The sequence below is a fragment of the Emys orbicularis genome, chromosome 1, assembly GCF_028017835.1.
Source record: "Emys orbicularis isolate rEmyOrb1 chromosome 1, rEmyOrb1.hap1, whole genome shotgun sequence".
Lineage (NCBI taxonomy): Eukaryota > Metazoa > Chordata > Testudines > Emydidae > Emys > Emys orbicularis.
In genome coordinates, this window is record NC_088683.1 from 204,643,449 (window position 1) to 204,665,504 (window position 22,056).

Here is a 22,056-nt window from a genome sequence, read left to right on the forward strand (position 1 = left end):
GCTTTATCAGGCTGTTTGTTACCTACTCTCTCTCTTCCTATTTTAAAACTATTGCTTTTACAATTACCATCCACCAGCCCATTTAAGAGCATTGCTGAGAACTAATGGTCTTAGTAAAATGCCTCTGATTTTTATCCTGAAATATAATACAGTGCTGCTCCAGACATAGACACAGTAGTGGTGGGCTATAAATCCAATGAATAAGAATAGGTCTGATAATCTGGATGGAAGTTATATTTTGTCCCTTATCACACTATTTCTATATCCACCTATCATGTGATAAAACTTTTTTTAATTTCAAAATGTATTAAATAGTTTAAACTACTAAACACACTTTGTCAGAACTACTTTGTTTAAAAAATGAACAGAACTACTCACCTTTTTTGAGAAGCTAGTCTGTAAATCATCTGCCTGGGCAGAAACACTCTCAGTCACAAATGCTATATGGTCTGCATCAAGTATTTTATCAGAATAAATAAAAGGAGATATGAGAAGTAGAGTCCATTTGTTTAAGTCATCCAGGGACTAAAAGAAATAGGAAACAAAGAAGCATCAATATATTTTGGAAATTGCTTTGAAGTATCTTTATATTCCTTAATTAGCAAGTATTTCGCTTTTAAGATTTCACCAGTTACAGTAATTTTCCAGTAACTTACCTATTTAACAGCTAACCCACTGCTTATATGGCTGGCTCTTTTTGTATCAACACATCTTTAAAGCCAAACTATTATTTTCCTGTTACATAGGGAGGTAGTAACAAAAAGTAAGCAGGGCAAGGCAAGCCAAGCCAGGTAATGAAACCAAGAGGTCAAGGTTGGCTAGACCATGGGAAAATTGGGAAGCTTCCTTTTTAATTTATGCAGGTGTTGTTGCAGATGCAGAATCCCAGCTTTAATCAAATATATGTATATAATCATGTAGGCATATCATATAATGGTTTAATTACAATGAACTGTTTAGGTTGAAGGCTGCAGCGCAAGGTAGGATTAGGTGGGACATACTTACTGCATCATATGCTGTGGTTAGAGTAGGTAACATCGGGGGGCCTGTGTTCAAACTGAAAGCAGTCTGTTCAGTCCTCAGCAATCCTGGCAGAAGCCAGATGCACGTAATGACATTTGCTGGGCATTGAACAAAGGTGGGTGTTTTTGGAGTATCTGAAAATGAGGACATGCTTGCAAAGTGTGCTATAGGTCACATTAGCAATTTGTGTACTGTCAGTGGTTGGGGAAGACTGTAGTATGATAACAGATTGCGGGAGGTGGTAAATCAGGTCTCTCCCACAGGCCCCTAGGTACAGAAACAGGGTCTGGGGTTAAAGGTGCAGAAAGGGGGGAGCAAGCTGAAAGTGGAGGGCTGGCCAAAAGCCTCATCTCTGGTTAAGCTTGGGGTTTTAAGGGTTCTCCTTTGGAATTAACCTAACAAGACAGATAGGACATATTTATGGGAAGGTTTTACGTCAGGGTTCAGAATCCCCTATATAGTGGAAAGAAATCATGTCGTCCAAAAATTTGAAATCCTTAGTGGGGTTAGGTCATGTTGTAAAGAAAAAGATTGCACAAGAACTGAAGGCTAGTAGAATAGCCGGGCCATTCACGCATTTACCTATAAAGAACTTGTGGATGTCTCCCCTGGGCTTGGTCCCTAAGAAAGCCCCGGATGAATATCGATTGATACCTTGCCATACCCACAGGGCAGCTTAGTTAATGATGCAACAGACCCAAACAGATGCTGCTAGCACTCCGGAACCTTGATATATGATGCCATTCAGTATATTGCAGAGATTGGTGGCATCATGAACATTTAAGAACTATGAGGGAAGTTTTAATGATTTTGTGCAATTTAGAAGAGGGTGCGCCTGTCCATGATGTGGCTGATTCCAGAGGACCAGGTGTTTCAATACACAGTGCCGTTGGCAACACAGAGACTGCCATCATCAACCATCTCCCAGTTGCCTATTGGTTCTTACAGTTGTCAGTAGGCCTCATGGTTACCCTGATCCTTGCAGCGGGTTTTTAGTTCGGAGGTATATAATGGGGCAGTCACAAAGCATAGCCCTTACAGGTGATACACATTGTTCCATCACTGTTAATAGGCTTAGGGATTTGGTGCAAATTCTGGAGCACATGTCATTGTGGACAAGAGGTGGCCTTGTTCAGGGCTGCATTCCTCATAGCATATTTGGGGCTTTTAGGATCAGCGAACTAGGGGTTGGGTCACAGAGGGATACTTCAGGAAGGGCTTTGGAGTTGATGGATTGAGCCTTGAGGCTGTCAAAGACAGATCAGGGTGGTTGGGGTAAATACATTATGCTTCAAGAAGGCAGTGATGTCAGGATCTGCCCTGTGAGGGCATATATGAAATAACACCAGTTTATTCATGGAGAGACAAGCCTCCTAACAATATATCAGTTTGTTACAATTTTCAGATCGGGGCTGATGAGGTTGGGGCTTCCAGTCCTCCATGAATTTGGTTCCCACTCATTCTGGATCAGGACAGCAACGCAGCTGGGTCTGGGGCAATTCAAGCAATTGGGCATCGGCACTATAATGCATGTAGGTTGTACATGAGACTACAGGTTGGGAATCAGGTATAATTTTCTCATGTTTCCTTTCAGACACATGCAGTCAGGCGAAGTAGAGGGTGGTGTGGATCTGAGGGCACAGTATTGTCTACTGGGCACATACGCAGATTTCCGGGTTGCCTGGAGGTTCACAGATGAGCCTCAGTGACAAAGCAATCCAGAGCTGGCTGGCATGATGGGCATGCTTTGGGACCAGCTGATGCCCGTTTTATACTCTGTGGTGGCCCACAAGCAGGCACTGGATGCGACTGAGGTTCATCTTGGGGACAACAATTTGGGAATGTGCAAAGGGGTAGACTTGATGCTCAAAGCCAAGAGGGACTTGGGGACTATGGCTAGAACTTTTCCCAGGAGTCCAACTTATTTGGTCTGACATGTTGCAACACAAAGTATGGTGGGGAGCCTTGGAGCCCCCAAAGGTCAACAAGAGTAGGACGTATGTTAACAGGGAGGTGGCCAAGTTTATATGTAATCAATGGTGGTTGGCAGTTCCTCATCCAGACATAGCCTATGGGGCACCAAAGTTATTCAGAGAAATTGGGATACCTCTTTCCAACTGGGGAGTGGAGATATTTTTGGCTGATATTAAAGAAGGCACCAGTAAATGTCTGGGAACTTGATTAGGTATGGCATGGAGGCAACCAAGCTAATTGCTGGCGCCTCCTTGTGGCAGATGTCCAGTGTAGGTACACCAGTGGGAATGGACATTGATTAGATAAAAAATTGACAGGTAAAGGTTTTAAAGGAGGTATACTTTAAAGGAGAGGGGAAAAGGGGAGTTCAGGGCTCCTACAACGGGGAGTCAACCCCCTCCCCTCTTCTTGGTGCTCTTAACCATCACATGAAGGGTTGGTAGGGTCCCATCATCAAGATGGCTGGAACCAGAATGGAACAGGAAGAGGTATGACGGTAGCCCTAAAGAATAGGGAAATCATCATGAAATTACCTGTAGTGTACAATTTTATCTGCCAGGTACTCCCAGATATTTTAAGAACAAAGTTGCAGCCTAATTAAAAGCACATCCAGTCTCCCCATCCTTCTTCTAGCATAGCCAGACTGGCTCTTTTTATATCAACACATCTTTAAAAATAGCCAAACATGATTTTCCTGATGTGTCAATACTATGCTGTATCCTCTCTCCTTTCTACATCACATGATTTCAGGTGCAACAATATTTAAAAATCCTACAACTTATTGAGAGCATGTTTATAAATATTGTAACTACATCCAGTAGCAGCAGCAAGCAATGTAGAAAAAGGATTTGAAAGATCAGAACACTTAAGCAAACCATCTAATATTTGTTATTATTCTACCAAAAAAAGTGTTTAAAATTTATTTGTGGCTGAATTAACTTTATTTTTCAGTTGTATTTTACAGAAACTATCATTAATATTTCAAAACTACACAGACCTTTTTTGGCACTAAACCATACTGGGAGCAAATCAGGTCAAACAAGGTGCTGTGAATCTTCATTAATTTCACACAACAGAGTAAGTGTGAATTTCCCTGACTCAGGCCTTAAGGGTGTACAATCGATCTGTATTCAAATGAAAATATGTCAACATTTTAAATTATTTGTCTAATGAAGAATTAAGTGAAGGGACTGGTAATGGGTTACATCACCAAAGCCTGCCTGCTTTACTAAAGCAAGGTGCAGAGTCAATACAACTACTCTTTAAAGTCAACAGGAATTGGCTCATAAAGCTTTTCATTATCTTAAGCACCTGGTTTGATAAAGGTCAGAAGTAATCTTGAGAAGCTGCCATTTATGACCTTATGGTACCTTGTATTAAGGAAGCTACTGATCACAGTCCAGAGCCCAGTAGACAATCAACCCCATCACTGAAAGCCTCAGAGGAGTCAAAGGTAGGAGGATTGAACTACCCTCACCATAAGGTTCAGGACTATGTGGAGAACTCTGTATTGCTTCTGCCTATGATGTAACTATTGGAGAGAGGATAGAGACCAATATGTCACATCACCAGCACTTAAAAATCATGTAGAAAAAAACCAAGTGATTAGATTACAAAAAGCTCTCTCTTTAAGAGTGTTAAGTAATATTTGAATCCATTCTAAAGAGTACATTTAGAAATATTCATTTGTACTGCTGTAGCCCTCCAATTTTCAATCAGGTTTGAGGGCCCACTGTACAGACATGGGTAGAAACAGTTCCGTGTCCTGAAGGTTGACAAGCTAATTAAAAGTCATAACTCTTTTGGAACTCTTAAAACTCAAAAATAGCCAGTAACTTTTAAAAACATTTTATATAAGAAAAGCACTTCTCTGGAAGGCTGAGACCAAATTTCTGAACCTCTTAAAAAATTATAAATGCAAAAACGACACGCTTATAACACAGCCTGCATGAACAATACTACAGACACAAAAGCTATCTTGAATATTTAAGTACAGAAGAGCATCTGTGTTTCCAAAAACCAAACCAGAGGACAAAAATGACATTGTTTAAGAGAAGCTTAATGTATGGTGCAAGTAAATCCAGAGTAAACCACACAGGACTTTTGTAAATCAACAGGCATAACTCCCATCACCTCTAGTCAAGTGGAGAATACGCTTTCTTGGAACCTGAACCAACTATATAACTTTCCTTAGATTCTGTCGCCATGGTTTTTGAAAGAGAAAAACAAGCATTAAGGCATCTGTTCACAAGCAAGGGAGCAGAGAAACAGACTGTTCTATGGACCAACTCAGTCAATATTTGGCAGCCTTTTCGTGGCTTACTGAAAACATTTCCTCTTTACCCATGTAATTTGAGGAAAGCTTTTCTGCTTCCTGAGAAGAGTACTTCATGCTGGAAGGGCATAACGAGTGGGGTCCCACAGGGATCGGTCCTGGGTCCGGTTCTGTTCAATATCCTCATCAATGATTTAGATAATGGCATAGAGAGTACACTTATAAAGTTTGCAGACGATACCAAGGTGGGAGGGGTTGCAAGTGTTTTGGAAGATAGGATTAAAATTCAAAATGATCTGGAAAAACTGGAGAAATGGTCTGAAGTAAATATTGAATTTCATCCTAAGGACAAATGCAATGTACTCCATTTAGGAAGGAACAATCAGTTGCACACATACAAAACAGGAACTGACTGCCCAGGAAGGAGAACTGCGGAAAGGGATCTGGGGGTCATAGTGGATCACAAGCTAAACATGAGTCAACAGTGTAACGCCGTTGCAAAAAAAGCAAACATCATTCTGGGATGTATTAGCAGGAGTATTGTAAGCAAGACACGAGAAGTAATTCTTCCGCTCTACTCCGCGCTGATTAGGCCTCAACTGGAGTATTGTGCCCAGTTCTGGGCCACATTTCAGGAAAGATGTGAACAAATTGGAGAGAGTCCAGAGAAGAGCAACAAAAATGATTAAAGGTCTAGAAAACATTACCTATTAGGGAAGACTGAAAAAATTGGGTTTGTTTAGTCTGGAGAAGAGAAGACTGAGAGGGGACATGATAATGTAAAAGATTGTTACAAGGAGGAGGGAGAAAAATTGTTCTTCTTAACCTCTGAGGATAGGACAAGAAGCAATGGGCTTAAATTGCAGCACGGGAGGTTTAGGTTGGACATTAGGAAAAACTTCCTAACTGTCAGAGCGGTTAAGCACTGGAATAAATTGCCTAGGGAGGTTGTGGAATCTCCATTATTGGGGATTTTTAAGAGTAGGTTGGACAAACACCTGTCAGGGATGGTCACTCTAGATAATACTTAGACCTGCCTTGAGTGCAGGGGACTGGACTAGATGACCTCTCAATGTTCCTTCCAGTTCTATGAATTTTTGATTCTACCTGATCAATAGTATGCTTCATAAACATTTCAATTACATTCCTTTTTAAATGGTTGGTGACAACTGCAGCCACAGTACCTGAAGTGAACATCCACGTACAGAGAACCATTTGAATGCTAGCAAAAAGGAGAGATTAAGAAACATTCATAGATAATATTCAGATATATAACCACTACAAAAACTATTTTAAATATTTTTGTATATCTATATCAAAGCAGACAACCATCACTGATGGCTAAAGGGACACTTTACATTTTAATATGCAATACAGAAATAGATTTGTTTACAAATAAAATAATTTTAGAAACCCAATTTTAAAACTTTTAAAATCAATTCTCTGTTTGCAATTTTCAGCTTGGACAGTGAATGTCAAAAATTTACTTTCAGTATTATTTATAAATAAGTTTCACATAAGTTTCTTAGTGCTGCACTATTTGCATTTCAAATAAAAGCTCTTTGTCTTCACTTTCAACACCCTTCATGACCTATCCCTCCCTCAACCTATCATTCATAGATTATGAACCTCCCTATCTTCTCATTTACTATTGTTGTCAACTCCCACCTCTGATCAGCCCATGATGCCAGCCTCCATTGTCCGCTTGTTAAATTTTCAAACAAGCACCTTCGCGCTTTCTCCCATGTTCCCCTCACACTATGGAGAAGCTGTGCATAAATATCTGCAAAGCTACATCATTATCCTCCTTTAAACTCTCTATTTCTGCAATGCCTACAAAAAACTTAATAATTAGGCTGCTGGTGTGGTGAGACCATTGCCTGTTAGGCTGACCTGTAGCATCAAATTATTTGCCTGTACTTTCCTGTCATCTTTTGTCTGATACTTAAATTGTAAACTCTTTGTGGCAGGGATACACTTTTTATTCTGTATTTGTGCAGCATCTAGCACAAAAATGGGGTCTGGTCCTTCACCGGGACTCCTAGGCCCTAAGACAAAACAAATAACAAAAAACTAGCAGATATGTTTTAAAATAACTTTTCACTGACATTCAAAAGGCTTATGGAAAACATTTCTATTAGCTTTTAAATTTATAAAAACTTGTTTTGACCAAATTTAAATATGGGCCCAAATTTAAGTCAACAGTGTTCCTTTAAGGCTGAGACAAATCCATAAAAGCAAAGAATATCAAAGACAGACCTAAACCTTAGCTACTGTGAGGTAAGGTAACAGGCAATCTCCCATTGTTCTTGGTATATTACATTTCCTCCATAATTAAGCTTTTTCCTTATTTTGTTGCTTTGAGTGTTCAATATCTTTCTTTGGATTAGTTTTTGTTGTATAAATTCTCTGAATTTTAAAAGTGATTTCTAATCTAACACTGTATACAGTAATTTTACCTAATTGTAACATCAGGACATATTTAATCATGCAATTAAAAAATTTTACACAACCATTTCACCAGCCTAACCCAGCCTACTAGATTAATTTTTGTACGTATAGTGCATGGACAGATTCTGCAGAATCTAACTTTCATTTAAAAACAAAAAATATTCAAACCCTTATGCTGCAAAGATAACCCTCCAAAACTGAACTGAGCTAAAACCAAGGCACTACCATCGTTTTGAATCTGCAAACTAAGGCCGTGTCTACATTTACGAGCTTACAGTGATACAGCTGTGCCGCTATAAGGCTATGTCTACTCTGTGCACCTTACGTCTCCAGCCAACAGAGCACTGCCCACCTCAGCGCTTTTCATCAATAAAACTTTTTTCACACCCTTGACTGACAAAAATTTTACCGACAAAAGTGCAGTGTAGATACAGCCTAAGAGCACCCATGTAGTCGCCTTATGCCGACAGGAAAGAGTCTCCTACCAACATAGTGCTGTGCACACGAGCGCTTATGCTGGCAAAATTTATGTCGCTCGGGGGGTGTTTTTTTCACACCCCGTGTGACAAAATTTTTGCCAACATAAGTGCTCATGTAGACATGGCCTAAAACTATGGCTCAGAAATGCGATCTCTCCCTTCTCCCATTTATGTTAATGAGAGGTGAACCCTTAAGCCCACTGAGGGCATTTAAATATGGGTATCAACTCTTTCATTGCTGATCATTTTAGGAATTGGATCAGGAGTGAAGCTATTGCAGGAAATAAATTGCAGAAGCAAAAACATTAGAGGAAGCAAAACAGAGAAAGGCAGATAGAGTGAGAAAAAGGGAAGAAATAATGCTGGTTCTAAAGGCGAGCATATTTTCCCGAGTGATGCTGAATGTGACAATAAGGCACTGAATGCTTCAGTTTAGTCACTACATAAAAGCCATATTCTACTCCTCAGTTTTTGTGAAAACCTCCCGTTGTCATGAGCTGGAGCAGCACACTGGATTGAGAGTAGCATGTAGTCCTAAATTTACAGGATGACCAACCACAGACCACAACTCAAAGTGGAAATCAGACCTCTTCACCAAATGAATTAGACACACTTAACTTCAAGTCTTAAACCTCTTAACACTTAGCAAGCACAAGTATAACAGACACTTTTAAACTAAGAAGGCACCACCTGCCTAAGTAACTGCTCCCTTCATATCCTTCACCCACTTGTCTGTGGCTTCTTCCATTATGGCCCACCTATACCAGGAGTCCCGCTCTGACCTAGTTCACCATGCCTCCACCCTCTCCTAACAACATACTTCTGTTAGGCCTATAGCCTCCCAAGTACCTACCTGAAAGGAAAGCAGCACAAAAAACAGCAAAAAACACCTCTCAACATTCAAAAGAGTAGTATTAATAACAGAGACTAAAATTGACCACTTAAATGGCTTTAAGTTCCAGCCCCATCTATCTTCTCTATAATGTATTAAACAAAGGTCCTTACTGCATGGATCTTGCCTTCCTACCTGTCTTCAAAGTGCCTAGAGCACACTTTTAGCACTGTATAAATAAGGCTAAGATTTTGTCACAGGCAAAAAAGAACAAATAATGGAAGCCGTGACCTGTCCATGACTTTTAATAAAAATATCCCTGACAAAATGGGGATGTACATGACCCCACACCATCTGAAGCAGGACAGCCACGCAGGGGCTAGGAGCCGCCTGCAGCAGCTGGGGGCTGTGGGATACCCCTTCCACCTGCAGCTCCAGGGGTCCCCTGCTGCCCGTGGGGGCCGGGAGCTGTGGGATGCCCCCATCTCCTGTGTCAGCTGGGAGCTGCGGGGTACCCCCACCACCCACAGCTTCAGGGGCCCACAGAGGCCACGAACTCCAGGGTTTCCCCACGGCCACAGCAGCTGGGAGCTGTGGGGTGCCCCCGCTGCCCACAGGGCCAGGAGCTATGGGGTACCCCTGCCGCCCACAGCTCCAGGGTCCCACGGAAGCCGGGAGCTCAGGGGTTTCCCTGCTGCCCCCAATGGCTGGGAGCTAGGGGGTTCCCCCCACTACCAGCAACTCCAGGGGCCCCCACTGCCCGTGGCGGCCGGGAGCTCAGGAGGTTCTCCCGGCACTCTCGGCGGCTGGGCGCTCCCTGCCCCCGCAGGCGGCAGGAGGACCCTGCAGCTCCCTGCCCCTGAAGGCTGAAGTCACGGAGGTCACTGGAAGTCACAGATGCCGTGACTTCCGCGACCTCCCTGTCTAAATCGTAGCCTTATGTATAAATAATTAAACAACATAACTTTGTAAAATGCAACAATTCAATTTTTCCATCAAAATTTCAGGCTAACAACTCCTATTGTAAACTCACTATCAACGTTTAGCAGTTAAAACATTAAAAATGTGTCTGAAATGAACAGATCTCAGTCCAATTCCCAATGAACAAGTGTCCATGTCACATTTCATCACCAAAAGCCATTGTTTGGCTCCACAGACTCCACAAACAAGTACACTTTGAAAAGACATGGAAACAACTGCCACTAAAGGTAGCCACCACCAAACCAAAATTGGGGCAGTCCAGGAAAATTTGTTTTGTTGACACCTGCACTGTGGTTACAGAGGTCTTCAACCCTTATGGATATCAAGCCAGCATCTTTCAAGGATAGTTAATTTAATTTAGAAACATAAAATGTCAAAAATGTCATTTAAACCCTAAAGATTTCTTCTTAATATGACTAACACAAAACTATCTAAATTTGTCACAGGAAGTTTTCCCTTTCAATATACAGACATTTCCCTGAAATGTTAGAAAACAAGAATCAAATAAAGGAAAAATGTATTGTGTTCAACACTTTGGAATAGGAGGATGCACTGAAGATGCCAGGTATACTTATTCCACATCACCAGAATTCAGGGAGAGAAATAGGATATTTATAAATAAAATTTAGCACTTATATACAGCGCTGAAAAAACATTAACTGAGCCTCACAAAACCTAGCCCAATATGGGCTAGTTAAGTATTCTTTCAGTTTTACAGATAGAGGGATCCCGGAACTTGACCAAATTCAAACTAAGAATCAGCGTTAGAGCCAGGAACAGATCTCAGGAGTTCCCGGCTCTCAGACTCATGCTCAAAATATGCTTTGCACACCATCTCCAACATCTTTGCGACTTACAATTCTAAAAATAAGGGAGAGAGAGGGCATCCCATCTCCCCTGTGTCTATCTATAAAACATAGTAAAGACAAAGATTCACATGTTCTTAGAGTATGTTAACCATTATTTCCTAAAAGGGTGGTGTAGACAAGGCAGTGTATTTCTGACCTTGCCTTCACTAGGAAAAAAGGTGTGATTTGAACACACAGAATCAGAATCATAGGGCTAGAAGGGATCTCAAGAGGTCCGAGTCCATTCCCGCATGCTTACGCATAACCAAGTATACCAAGGCCATACCTTAGAGGTGTTTGTCTAACTCGTTCTTTTAAAACTGCAGTGATGGAGATTCCACAATCTCAACTTGTAACCTATCCAGTACTTCACTATCTTTATGTTAGATTAAAAAAAAAAATAACCATAAAGCACCCATGCAGCAGATTAATCCCATTACTTCTTGTCTTATTTTCAGTGGACATTGAGAATAATTTACCTACGTCCTCTATAAAAGCACTTAACATACAGTATTTGAAAACTTAGTCTCCCCGGTAATTCTTCCTTTCTCAAGAATAAAAACAGACCAGTTTTGTTAACGTTTCCTCATATATCACGTTTTCTAAATTTATCATTTTTTGTTGTTCCCCTCTGGACTCTCTCCAGTTTGGCTAAATATTTTCTAAAGTGTGGCTCCCAGAACAGCACACTGTACTCCACTAAGACCGCACCAACGCTGCAGAGTGGAACAATTACCATCCATATCTTAACATACAACACTCCTGTTAATGCACCCAACAATGATATTTGCCTTTTTCACAACTGCATCACATTGCTGAATTATAAGTCTCTTTGTGATATACTAAAACCCCCCGGAACCTTTTCAGCAGTACTATCATCTAGCCAGTTATATTCCATTTTGTAGTTATGCTTGATTTTTCCTTCCTAAGCACAGCATTTTTGTGACCCAGGAACCAGTTGGTGCCAACTGGGAGAGGGCACAGAAGGTGCATAGTATTTTGCAGGGATCCCTGGATCAGATATATGCATGATAGTTCACTGAAGGATGACATGTAGGGTCTACCAAGAGCCAGTAGCCCACTGGTCATCATAATCATTGCAAAATATATGTATAGATAATATTTAAGGAGTTACATATCTACACTAAAAATTATACTTTTATGGTCTTGGAGTTAAGGCAGGTAACCAGGTGACATTCCTTGGAAATGTTCCTTTCAGGCAGCAAACACCTATGTCCCTGTCTGGCTATTTGTGTATTATATCTTTAATAATGTATGCCTATTTGCAGACTAAGCCAGAAGCAAATTAAGAGATTGTGAAAACAACAAAAGCAAAAGTCTACAAGAAGAAACAAAATAGTAGAGGGGGATCCTGTTTATGAATAAAGACAAAGGATTGTTCTGGCCTATCTTGGAGTGCAAGGGGACAGGTGGGATCCTTCACCTAGGAGGCAAACTGACAGTGTGCTTGTCTCAAGGAGGGTCATAGCTAAACCCAGCTGTAAAGCACTGCAAGGATTTGGGGTGAGCATTATTCTACAAGACATAAAAGTATTTGCCCATTAAATCTAGGCTCTAGAATGCATGGTATTTTATCTGATATGTGATCATTTGTTTCCAATACTTCTACTTGCTACTAGTTGAATCTTTATGCTTTGTTAAATAAACTTATACTTATTTGACTATACACATATCTAAACACTGCATGTTAAGCAGAGCAGTGATCTGAGGTGGAAATTGTAAGATGGGGTGTACCTTTTTTTGGAAATAGCAAATCTCTGAACATTGCAAGTGACCAGTCAACGGGGCACTGAAGGGAGACGCTTAGAAGGCTTCAGGGTTGAAGTGTGCCGATTGCTATCCTGCAGAGCAACAGCAGGACCTGTGAAGCATAGAGGGGAGCACTTGTGCTGGCTAGGGCCAGTGGCGTTGGGGAGCTGAACCACAGTTCAGAGAAAGCTTCCTCACACTAAAGGCAAGCGGTAGCAAGGTGCCTCACAACCCTGAGAAGTATCAAACTTTGCACTTGTCTTTACTGAATTTCAGCTTATTGATTCAGACCAATACCCCAATTTTTCAAGATTACAGCACAACCTCCTTTATCCGATCTAACTGGGACCGAGGCCAGATTGGATTATCAAAAATTGAGGTAATCTGGAGAATGGGAAAGTGCAAGGCTGCAGCACCATCTAGCAGCCACAGGAGAGATCATCCGCTTCTGGACGTGTGCATGCTGGTTGTTCAGTTAATACAGAAAGGCAGATAATGGACGGTTGGATAAATGGGTTTTTACTGTATTTGAATTTTAACCCTGTGCTCTAAAGTGCTTGCAACAACCCCTTCCCCCAAGATTGGTATCATCTGCAGTTTCGTAAGCATATTCTCCATTACATTAGAACTTTAATGAAAATATTGACTAATACCAGATCCAGGATAAATCCCTGCATTAACCCACTAGATCAGGGGTGGGCAAACTACGGCCCGCGCGACCGTCCTGCCTGGCCCCCGAGTTCCTGGCCCGGGAGGCTCGTCCCTGGCCCCTCCCCTGCTGTCCTCCCTTCCCCGCAGCCTCAGCTCACTCACTCCACCACTGGCGCAACGCTCTGGGCCGTGGGGCTGTGAACTCCTGGGGCCGCACAGCTGCAAAGCCCAGCCTGACACGGTCTCTGTGCTGCGTGTGGGCGGTGGCGGCAGCAGCATGGCCTGGCTCCAGCGCCGCCAGTCACCAGTGCTCCAGGCAGCGCGGTAAGGGGGCAGGGAGCAGGGGTGGTTGGATAAAGGGCAGGGGAGTTCGGGGTGGTGGTCAGGGGGCGGGGGTGTGGATGGGGTCAGGGCGGTCGGGGGGGGGGGGAACAGGAGGTTGAATGGGGGCAGGGGTCCTGAGAGGTAGTCAGGAAGGAGGGGGGGTTGGATGGGGCGGCGGGTGTCCGGGGGCAGTCAGGGGACAGGGAGCAGGGTGTGTGTGTGTGGGGCAGGGGTCCCAGAGGGGCTGTCAGGGAACAGGGGGGGTTGGATGGGGCAGAAGTCCGGGGGGGGGGGGGGAGGAGGGCAGATAGGAGGTGGAGGCCAGCGACAACCCCCTCCCCTAACCGGCCCTCCATCCAATTTACAAAACACAATGTGGGCCTCAGGCCAAAAAGTTTGCCTGCCTTTGCACTAGATATATCCTCCCAGTGTGACAGCAAACTATTGATAACTACTTTGAGTACAGTTTTTCAACCAGTTGTCCACCCACTTTGTGGTAATTTCATTTAGGTCACGTTTCCCTAATGTGCTTATGAGAATGTTATCTGGACTTTATTGAAAGCACATCTACACTAGGATTTTAACACACTAGCACACAAGACAAGTTATGTTTTAACATGTTAATTGGTTGAAGTAACCCTTAATCTTGTGGCTGTGGATTACCTTAACCAGTTAACAGTTTGCCTTGTCTAAACTAAAATGTTAACACATTCAATACACAGATTAAAAACACATCTTTTCCCCTAGCATAGATATGGCCTAACATGGGCTAAACTGGTCTGGTTAAAACCCAGGCTCCCAACTAGGCTTTAACTCAACCACAGTAGTAGATGTTCGGGTGTAGACACTAGACTGTAGTCACGAATGTGTTCTAATAGTTACATCCTGATGAGGGACTGCAAGGTCTTTGAAACAGAGATAGTCTTTAACCTTTTGTTTTTACAGAACCAAACTTATTGATGACTCTTAGAGTTACATTGTTGTATGCAGCTTAGTTGTAGCCCCATCGGTCCCAGAATATTAGAAAGACCAGGTGTGTGATGTAATATTGTTTACCGGACAAACATCTGTTGGAGAGAGAGACCCAAGGAAGAGGTCAGAGTGGCTTGAAAGCTCGTCTGTCTAACCAATAGAAGTTGGTGTGATAACAGATATTACCTCACCCACCTTGTCTCTGTTGGAATTACAGCAGCTGCTGCTATGAGACTGATGACCTATCGTGGATATTTACGGCCCTATGTCCTATTTCTGAGAAGCCCTGGGACAGGGATATTATCTTTGGATTCAGATGACTGGAAAGTTAACACAGGGCTTCCCTTCATGCCATTGTCAGCTTGAGGTTAACTCCAGTTTTGTCCCTGACCTGACTCCCCTCCACACAAAAATCCCCAGCTCGAGTGAAGTGGTGCTTTACAATAGCCAGGGGAGGGCGTGAGGCAGAGGGACTAGTACTGCAGTGGGGATGTAGCTGTTCAATTTACAGTTTCTCAACAGCTAATCCAATGACTGTGCTCCTGGGCAGCGGGGCTGTTCTCACCCGAGCTGGGCTGGCCAAGCGAAGTTATCCACTGCACCGACCTCCCTGTCACAGCCAGGACAAGCCCTTCCTGCTGCTAAGCGGGGGACCCCCTCGCTCTCCCCAAACACCCACCCCACAGGCCCCCCAACACGCCCCGCCTCCCCACCCCGGGCCTGCCCTCAGGCCACCCCGCCAGGAACGCCCATGCAGGAGGCCGGGCGCGGCGGGTACCTGCGGGGTCTCCTCAGTGAAGAAGACCTTGTCCCCCAGCCGGAGGCAGACGGACTCCTCGCCCAGCCCGGGCGACCCCTGCCTGCGCCGCCACCGCTGGGGAGGGGGGCAGCCCGCGCCGCCGCCGCCGCTGCAGCAACCGAAAACGAAGGCACAGCGCGCGCGGTGCAGGCGGCGCACGGTGCGTCGGATGAGCCCGGCCCAGCCGGCCCCCCAGCGCGCCCAGAGGTACAGGTAGCACAGCGTGATCAGCATGGCCCGGCCGGAGCCCCGCCCCCCGCGGCCGGAGCGTGGCGGGGTGTCCGCTGCGCCCCACTCTGGCTCGTTCCCGATTGGCTGCCCTGCCCCCTCCCACCCTCGGCAAAGAGAAAGGAGTTCGCCGGTTGGCTAATCTAACTGCGGCTCTGAGTGGCTGCCCCAAAGGAAGCGGCTCCTGATTGGTTGGTGCCTTCACGCCCGCTCCCCTTCTGCGCACAGAGCGGCAGCGAAACAGCTGGTTCGGGCGCCGTTTGTGGTGCCGCTGCTGCTGTCCCGCCCCGCGGCACAATCTTTTCCAAGGCGCCAGCCACTTCCGCTCCCACGGGAGGCGGGGGAGAGCGAGAGCTGTTGTCCGCCCCCCACCACCACCTGTATGAACTGATTTAATCCGCAAGGTGGTTTAAGGCACATTTGAGCTGCTGTGTAAGCACAGATGTTGTCCCATTTTTGTTTCATAGCTGAAAAAAAAATCTTGCAAAAAATGCAAAGTGAAAGTGCGGGTCTAGCATGCCCGAGGGGGGCCTTAATAATAGCCATTCATTTGGGGGCACTAGGAGAAGGAATTAAATTCCGGAATTTCTCAAACTTCATTGCACTGTGATCCCATTCTGACAACAAAAATTACTACATGACCCCAGGATGGGGGGACCGAAGCTTGAGCCCACCCAAGCCCTGCTGCTGGGGGGAGGATGGGGGGGGGAAAGATTATAAAGCCCAAGCCTGGGGGAACCAGAGCTGAAGCCCAAGGGGCCTCTATCCTGAGCCCCACCATCCAGGGCTGAAGCACTTGGGCTTCAGCTTTGGCCTCTTGCAGTGGGGCTCAGGCTTCAGCCCCGACCCCAGCAAGTTAATGCCAATCCTGGTGACTCCTTTAAAACAGGGTTGTGAGCCACTTTGGGGTCCTAACCCACAGTTTGAGAACCCCTGACCTATTCTAATATGACTGTTTATTTTGACTATTTTGTGTATTTGACTCTGACTTAAAGCAAACAAACCCAGAAATAAATATAAACATTATTGGGAGACCAATGGGGAAAATATTCTGGGGAAAATATTCAAGCCTCCTTCCAATACAAAAGGCTACTATAGTGTTTTAAAAGCAAATCCTAAAAAAATGTCTTTGTTTAGGATTTAAGCTTTACCAGAGGTCTACGCATGAGGTTCTGATTGCAGAATCTGGGTTTTAAGACCCAACCTGATTCTACAAGGAGATCTATATGAATGGACCACTACACTTCTGTGGAACCCCACTGGCTTCAATGGAGCTCTGAGAGGATGCAGGGGTTTGTCCACGTGGCGTTTATTGCAGGACTGAAATGATAGGCCCAGATCCTGTGAACACTTGTGCATATACTCAACTTTATGCTTGTAAGAAGTCCTGTTCAATTCAATGGGACATGAAGGTTACAGGCATGAAGTTACACATGTGTGCAACTGTTTGTGGGATCAAGGCCTTAGTTTGCAAGTTCTACAGCCCAGATGGATGGTGACTATGTCTTTACTTGTTTTATGAGGCACCAACCACATCTCTGGGCACTTTACTTAAGTTTATTTTTAATGTATCAAGGAAATTTTAACAGGTCAATAATAGTGATTTGTTTCAGTCCTGTCTTTATTCAGTGATTTCCTCCCCAGATCATAGGAAAAGAGAGGAACAAAAGCAATATACATTGAAAATAAACTGATAAATCTTACAGGTAATAAAGACTATGAGTGGCAACGTGAGTAACTCCCATCATGCTAAATAACACATCACTGATGCTATTGATACTTGATACTGAAGTGAGGACACAAAGTATAGGACAAAATTAACATGAACCTATGTGCACAAGTGTAATGGGGTTCCATTCACTGCTTGGGCACCTCTTCCTAGTTGTTCTGGTGATTAGCTCTTTCCAGGTCCAACACCCCCTTCTGCCACTTGTTGTGTGTCCTGCTGCCTCTCTGTGAGACCCTGGGTGCTCTCCATGGCTTGGCCCTCTACCCAGGTCACTATTTGGTTTACCCCTTCCAGGGTATTAATGTCTTTCCATAGAAATTGTCTCCACCACTCTTCTCATTCACTGCCCAGATGGTGCCACTTCCACAGTGGCTAGTAGGGGAACCCAGGCCCACCCTCTACTCCAGGTTCCATCTCAGGGACCTTCTAATCAGCAGCCAAGGTCTGAACTATCTTAAACCTTACTACCCTTTCCCCAAGCTTTTCCCCTACATCTTCTCCTCTAGGTTTCCTTCCTTCCCTCTCTTTCTAATGTCCAGAAAGTGACTGCAGCCTTTTTCTGTTGCCAGCTTCCTGGCTTTATACCAGCCTCACTGGTTTCTTCTCAGCTGAGCTCCATCATCAATCCAGGGTTACTTAAGCCACAGCTGAGGGGAAATGTGTGGCCTACCTGGTTAATTGGCCCCTTCTCAGCTTCATTAACCTTTCCTAAGCTAGTGTGGGGGTGAACTCCCAATCACAACAAGCCAAGTGATGGTTCCTGACTACTAGTTTGCTCCTTCCATATAAAGTAAACATAAGGGGCATCTCGGAGCTGTTCCTTCTCAGTCCCTTCATCGTTGCAACCATGGAGGTTGGAGAAGGTACTATCATATGGATCACTGCAGCTACCTGGATAACCCCATTACTATAAGAATGGCATTTTATATTAACCATAAACACTAACACATCTCCAGAAAGTGGATTCTATTTTACAAACATTCCTTCTCCCAGGCAACTGAGGGAGAGATAAAGGAATGATTTGACTTCTACTTTCAGTAAGAATATGCTATCACTATTCTGATATACAATTTTTTGTGTGGATATGGGGGATTGAATGGCTCAGCACACTGATAGATAGATTAAAGAGTCTCACCTTTAGGTCAGTGCATCACAGATGTAAATAAAACACTAGTAATACTAGTAAAACATAATAATATACATGTAGGCAAGATTTAGAATAGAAGATTGAGTTCTATTCTCTAAGTCAGTTTTAACTCAAGTCTTATTTGCTGTCAGTGGTGTTATATAGCAACTTATATACTCAAACACAATAGAATAATGTATTCTGTATTTTATAGCTAAAGTACTTACCAAGTATGAGATCTCACATGGTACTCAGGATTGAATCTTATCTTGCTAAAAATGGATACAACAATGACACTTCACCCTATCCCAGTATGCATCATTATTCCTTAAAGGAACAGCATCTCCATCATCATAGACTTTATATCTACCTAAAGATCCAATATTCTTTTTTAGGCCAACCACTAGAGGGCAAAACAATCAAACTGATAAGCCTGATTTCACATAGCAGAGGGTTGCAATACATATAAGTCAGTTTGCTACACTGAATGAAAGTGCAGGATGGCTGTTGTGGGAGGATAGCATGGGTGAGGAAAGCTGCATGACCCCAAGTCTGCCTGTGCATATGCTACAAATAAGCTCCTGTAGCTGCAGGTGAAGCAACAGGTGGGTTCCTAGAAAGCCCTCCTTATTCCTGTGGTAGATTCTAATATGCTAGTTACTACAGGAGTAGCTCATGTGTACAGGAATTACTTCTGAGGGAATTCTGTACATCTGCACATGTGCAGAATTGATGTCCACCACAGATTTATTTGCTTCCCTGCAGAAAAATTTCTTTCTGACAGGCAAGCAAAGAGAAGCCACAAGAGCGGTCATGCAACCCTCCCCAGCAGTATCTTTGGGTGCCCAGGGCAGCTGGCAGAGGTAAATCACCGTGGGGCAGAAGGTGGGACTGGGGAAGACCCAGCTGGTGGCTCCTACCCGGCGCCGGTCTCAGCTGCTAGTCCTGGCTGGGCTGGGGAGGACAGGACTTCCTCTTCCCCTGCACAACATCCAAGGCCCTGTCAGACCCACCCCGAGATTTCTCCCCTGGCTGTAGGAAGCTCTGCAAACTCTTCCACACACCCCACCCCCACACTTCCTGCATCCATCGCTTCTCAGCTGCAGAAGAAGGGGTTACTGTACAGGAAGCTGCTCCCCCATCCACCCAACCCCTGTGCATCCAGACTCCCTCATACCGAGACCCCCCCCAACAAGCCCCACTCCCCCTGCACCTGGACCACCCCGATGAGCCACCTGTACCCAGATCCCCGCCCTACTGAGCCCCAACCAGCTGCACCTTGATCCCCACCCCACTGAGCCCCACTCCTCCAGTGTCTGGACTCTCCACTGAGCCCCCCCAGACCCACGCTCTCCTGCCAAGCTCTATCCCCCCACACACACATCCAGACCCCCTGGCTGAGCTCCAACCACATTCACCTGGACCCCCCTGCAGATTCCCATTACCGTTGCACCAACAACGCGCCCCCCAACAAGCCCCTGTGCATCCAGATCCCCCACTGAGCCACCTGAACCCAGATTGCCCCACACAAAACCCTCTCAACACACACACTAAGCCCCTTCACACTTGGATCCTGCCTTGCTGAGCCTGCCTGCCCAGACCTGGTGCACCTGGCACGGAGGCGCAGGTCCCTGGGGTGTTTCTGGGGCAGGCCCGGTCCTTGCGCTGTGTCAGGGCTGGGTGCAGCCTCACCACTGAATCCGTGTACCGGGGGGGGAGCTGCACAGTGATCTCCCACCTCTATGCAGCCAGTGGCCTGTGATCCCCAATGCCATGCTGGAGCCTCCACATTTATTTGACAAATAACATTTGCAGAATTTTAAAATATTGTGCACAGAAATTTTTTTTGGCACAGAAATTTTAATTTTTTGGTGCAGAATGCCCTCAGGAGTAAGGGATATAGTTTCAGGCATCATCAAACTAGCTCAGGCTTCTCTGGTCTGCTGTCACAGCACTCAGCTCAGTCAAGCGCATACACCTTGGCCTTTCAGTACCACAAATGGACAGCTTGATCCTAACAATCTAATAGTGAGTGTTCGAATGAAGAGTAAGGAGCTAAAAAAAGCACCTTTGACATAACTTTAGACTACCACAACAAACTGTTGAAACCATTGTATGCTGTGTTGTTGTAGCCGTGCTGGTCCCAAGATATTAAGGAGACATTGTGAGTGACGTAATATTAGGGTGAGCCTATAGCAAGTGTGGAAAATCGGGACACTTTGGGGGGGGGGGTGACGAGGCAGAGCGGCCCCGCACTGGCGCAGCAGGGGTTAACCCTTCCTTCCTGGCAGAGGAAGCCCCGCCCCGGAAGCCCTGCTGGGCATGCTCCAACTGGAGGCTAGGTATAAAAGCCTGCAAAGCTGCTTAGTTGGGGCTGACCACCGGAGGAGAAGGACGCACACAGCCAGCTCCCGAGGAGGAACAGCCCAGGAGCCAGCTCCAGGAGCCAGCCTAGCCGGCCCACACCCTGCATCTCAGATGGAGGACCTGCCAGAGGGGAACAGACCGGAACCCATGTCTCCGGGGGAGACCGCGACCTTGAGGGTAGGAAGTGACCCAGGGGAACTTTAGGGACAAGCCGTGTTTGAGCAACACTGACGCTCAGCGTGTTGCATCCGGATCCCCGCCGAGCCAATGGCAAGGGGAACCCCGCCATTAGGAAAGCCCTGGGTCGGGACCTGGTGGAGAGGGAGGGCCCAGGTCCCCCTACGCCTCTGGCCGTGGGGCCACACTACCCTGCTACTGAGGGGAGTTATATGGACTCTGGCTGTGGGGCCAGGCTACCCCGCTACTGAGGGGGGTTATATGGACTCTGGCCTTTGGGCCACGCTACCCTGCTACTGAGGGGAGTTATATGGACTCTGGCCTTTGGGCCATACTACCCTGCTACTGAGGGAGAGACGACGGACGGGACACCACCAGGAGGGGGCGCTCCACTGGACAGAGCTAATTCCCAGAGACAACCAGTAGGAGGCGTCAGGTGGTGAGTCCCCTACCCCGTTACACTGGTGGAGAACGTGGGCATTGATCAGGGCCTGAAGTAAGGACCCAGAGATCCACGATGGAACCGGAAAACTTCTGAAATGGCTCCTGGAGAACCAACAGCAGCAGACGGTGCAGCAGCAGCAGCAACCCCAGTTGCTCCAACAGCTGGCAGCCCAACAACAGCTGCAAGCGGCGCAGGAACAGCAGCAACAGCTGATCCGGGAGCTGAACGCCCAACAACACGCCAGCCAGGAACGACTGTTTCAGCAGATGGCTACGCTGATAGGGCATGCACCGGGTCCGCCCCTAGGCGCAGCAGGCGGCAGCGCGGGTGATGGTCTCGGAGGATTGCCAGTACGCCTAATGAAGATGGGGCCGGGGGATGATCCCGAGGCCTTTCTGGTAACATTTGAGCGGGTGGCAACCGCCGTCCAGTGGCCCAGCGCGCATTGAGCCACTATTCTAGTCCCCTACCTGACAGGCCCGGCACAGGCCACATATCGCAACCTCAACCCGCAGGAGGCGCTGGACTATTCCCAGGTCAAGGCGGCCATTTTGGATCAAACTGGGATTAGCCCCGAGACCTACCGCCAGCGGCTCCGACGAGAG

General features: G+C 45.7%; 1 protein-coding gene across 1 annotated transcript in view; it reads right to left on the reverse strand.

The window, feature by feature from the left end:
* The window catches only part of HLCS (holocarboxylase synthetase), a 231,021-nt gene extending 215,408 nt beyond the window's left edge, over positions 1-15,613 (reverse strand). Inside the window, exons 1-2 of the mRNA XM_065402773.1 lie at positions 15,359-15,613; positions 379-525 (exon numbers count right to left, since the gene is read on the reverse strand). Coding sequence (XP_065258845.1) covers positions 379-525; positions 15,359-15,613 — 402 coding nt within the window. The remainder of the gene's footprint in view (positions 1-378; positions 526-15,358) is intronic.
* Positions 15,614-22,056: the final 6,443 nt, after the last annotated feature.